Source organism: Juglans regia, chromosome 3 (genome assembly GCF_001411555.2).
Source record: "Juglans regia cultivar Chandler chromosome 3, Walnut 2.0, whole genome shotgun sequence".
Lineage (NCBI taxonomy): Eukaryota > Viridiplantae > Streptophyta > Magnoliopsida > Fagales > Juglandaceae > Juglans > Juglans regia.
In genome coordinates, this window is record NC_049903.1 from 33161577 (window position 1) to 33164473 (window position 2897).

Genomic DNA, 2897 nt, shown 5'->3' on the forward strand with positions numbered 1-2897 from the left:
CTTGGGTTAGTGTGAATGGAATTATTATTTATCAGTCGTTATTTATTTTTATATTTTATTTTTATAATTTTTTTATAAGATATGTGGAGATAATTTTTATAGTATATGAGAATTTTTTTAATAAGATATAAAATATGGAATAATGAATAGTAATCGATGAATTTCTATAGTGTGAAATGAATGTTTAGATTCTTTCAAAGGTAAAAAAAAGATGTAAATCATGACATTGAGACCCCACGGGGGAACACCCACTTGCCCACCTGAAAAGAAAGGTAGACATATATTGACATCTCTCGAGTTCAGTTGGCCTATCGTAATGGGCTAGTACAAGTCTTTGGGTATACCATTAATTTGTCGTGTTTGAAGTCTTGCCATGACTCATGACCTTATTTTTTACGCAAAAATTTTGAGAAAGATCAAAGCATGAACTACTTTGACGTGATGGGTGAAAATAAGTTGGGCATTTATATTAAAATAATAAATAAAATTTGAATTGAATAGATGCGTTGATGTCTATTTCTACACCTATTTCAAAATCTTTATTTCTCATTTCGGACTGACTTAATAATCTTATTTATAAATCTATTTATTAACAAGCCAAACATATTACTTATGTGAAAGTCTGTAACTAATTCAAGTAATAGTATTGAAAAAAGAAAAATGATATTTTATCCAATCAATTTGTTTCTTTATTTTGATACATTATGTATTTTAATTTTTTTTATTTTTTTCTTTACTTAATAATTAAAAAAATGATTATTAATGTATTGAATTTTTTATATATATTTTTAAAATATTTTAAAATAATAAAAAAATATATAAGTTAAAAAATTAAAAAGATAAATAAAAATATCAATTTAGCCTAGCGGTCACTTGAAGCGGTGCTACTCAAGCAGTAGAGTAACACCGCTCTTGAAAAAATTGAATTGATTCCAACATTCAGTCTGAAAATCTCTAGCTAGATGATGATCTCATGATGATCTTTGATGGGTTTTGTCCAATTATTGCTATTGAGAAATTGCAATGACGTAGAACAAGTAAGGAAAAAGGAGAAAAAAAGAAATAGAGAAAAAAGAGAAGAAATTAGCTAGAAAGGGATCGAGAACTAGAAGTACTGACCAAGCCTTAAGCCTAAAAAAGAGACTAAAAAAGAGGTCAAACTGATTTGAAATTCTCAATTCTTCGAAGTTAATAGTTCATTCAATTGTTCCAACTAGTTCATTCACAGTCAAAAAGGGCATGTGAAAGGACGACTATTTTAAAATTAAAGGGAAATGATAATTACACCGATAAATCCTACCGTAAATTTGTATTAATTTTTTTTAATGATTAAGCAAATATTTTTTTAAATAAATTTATGATTTTTATATAAGGGAGTTTAAAAAATATTTTAAAAAAATCACTATATTGAAGAGGCAATTGATGAAAATATATGATTGTAAATAAATCTTGTGGTTATATTGAAGAGTAATATAAGAGGCATGAATTTTACTAATAAGGCTTCCTAAACTAATCAAGTAATAATATTAAGAGTTATTAATTCTCAAAATTGGTGTGTACTTAGAGCATATTATTTATATTATTTAAATAATAATATTTAATTTTAAAACTCAAATTTTAAAATTTATTTTTTAAATTAAATTATGTTATGTACACTGATCACGTCTCACCATTTATACTAAATTTAAAAAATTGTTCATACCAAAATTTGTAATAAATCTTGCATTTTCTTATATTCATAAATCACAATCCAAGGAGAGATTCTAAAAACGTGGACTGATCATTAGCTTTCCATGCATATAACCATCAGTACTACAATATATATGAACTGCAAAATATTACTACAATATTATGATACATCCCTCGAAATTAGTAATAGTACTCTCAACAGCTAGCCCAGCCCATATAATATATAGCATGCAGCGAATCATTTTCTGCAGAAGAGCAGATGGATTTCTTACACCACAGCTAACACGCAGTACCCCACCCACCCACCCAGCCACAGAGACAAGAAAGACAGGGACACAGACAGAGAGAAACCAGACCAAATCTAGTATTTCACGTAAGGGTCCAAAGAAACGGTTTCCTCAGTCTGGAAGTAAGAATTCGGCAATGGTAACGGTGGTGATGACGGCTGAACTTGGTCTACTAAACTGTTTTCTGCATAAAAGTTCTGCTGATCATGAGAAGGAAAAGAAGGTGCAAGGAAGCAAGATGGGTCCTCGTCCACAAAGTTGATCATGGTTTGGTGAAGCCAAATCTGTGTCTTTAGGAACTTCACGTAGTGAATGGCTTCTTCCAACATCGACACTGTGTCCATCTTACTCCCACCAGGAACTAAGCTCTGTAGGATCTTGAACCGGTCACTGATCCGGTGCCTTCTCTCTCTAGCAGCCACGCTTTGAGGGTCAGTCGAGAGCTTAACTCCCTTGCTTCTCTTCCCACCTTTGATCTTCTTCTCCTTGCTGCTGTTTGCCACTGAAGAAAACTCAGAGGAGCTAGGGTTGGCAGTGGAAAAGTAGTCCATATATAAGCAGGAATAAGAAGGAATTGAACACTCTTATCCAACTCTCACAATGTTTAGTTCCGGACTTTTTGTAAGTTGTGACTGAGAAGTGGAGGTTTTCCATGGGACATATTTATAGGGAGAGCACATCACAACGCAAGGGAATGTTGATTTGATGTGTTGAATGAATGGATGAGATTTCGTCATGTGAGTCAGCTAATCTTTGGCCAGGATACGGGTGTCCAACCGTAGGGGCCTAGCCCAGCAGGGGCCTCGATCTTTAGCATACGCAAAGGTTTTTGCTTTGGCTGGCTTGTTAAAGCCATAAAGGCATGTTTACTTAGCTTTAGTGGACTCCGACCTTCTACAAAAATTTGTGACCAAATAGGAC

At 32.6% G+C, this 2897-nt stretch overlaps 1 protein-coding gene across 1 annotated transcript; it reads right to left on the minus strand.

The window, feature by feature from the left end:
• Nucleotides 1-2004: 2004 nt before the first annotated feature.
• Nucleotides 2005-2592, minus strand: LOC109021196 (transcription factor bHLH140-like). The gene has a single exon (XM_019003788.2). The coding sequence runs from the start codon at nucleotides 2525-2527 to the stop codon at nucleotides 2051-2053; it is 477 nt and encodes a 158-aa protein (XP_018859333.1). The 5' UTR covers nucleotides 2528-2592; the 3' UTR covers nucleotides 2005-2050.
• Nucleotides 2593-2897: the final 305 nt, after the last annotated feature.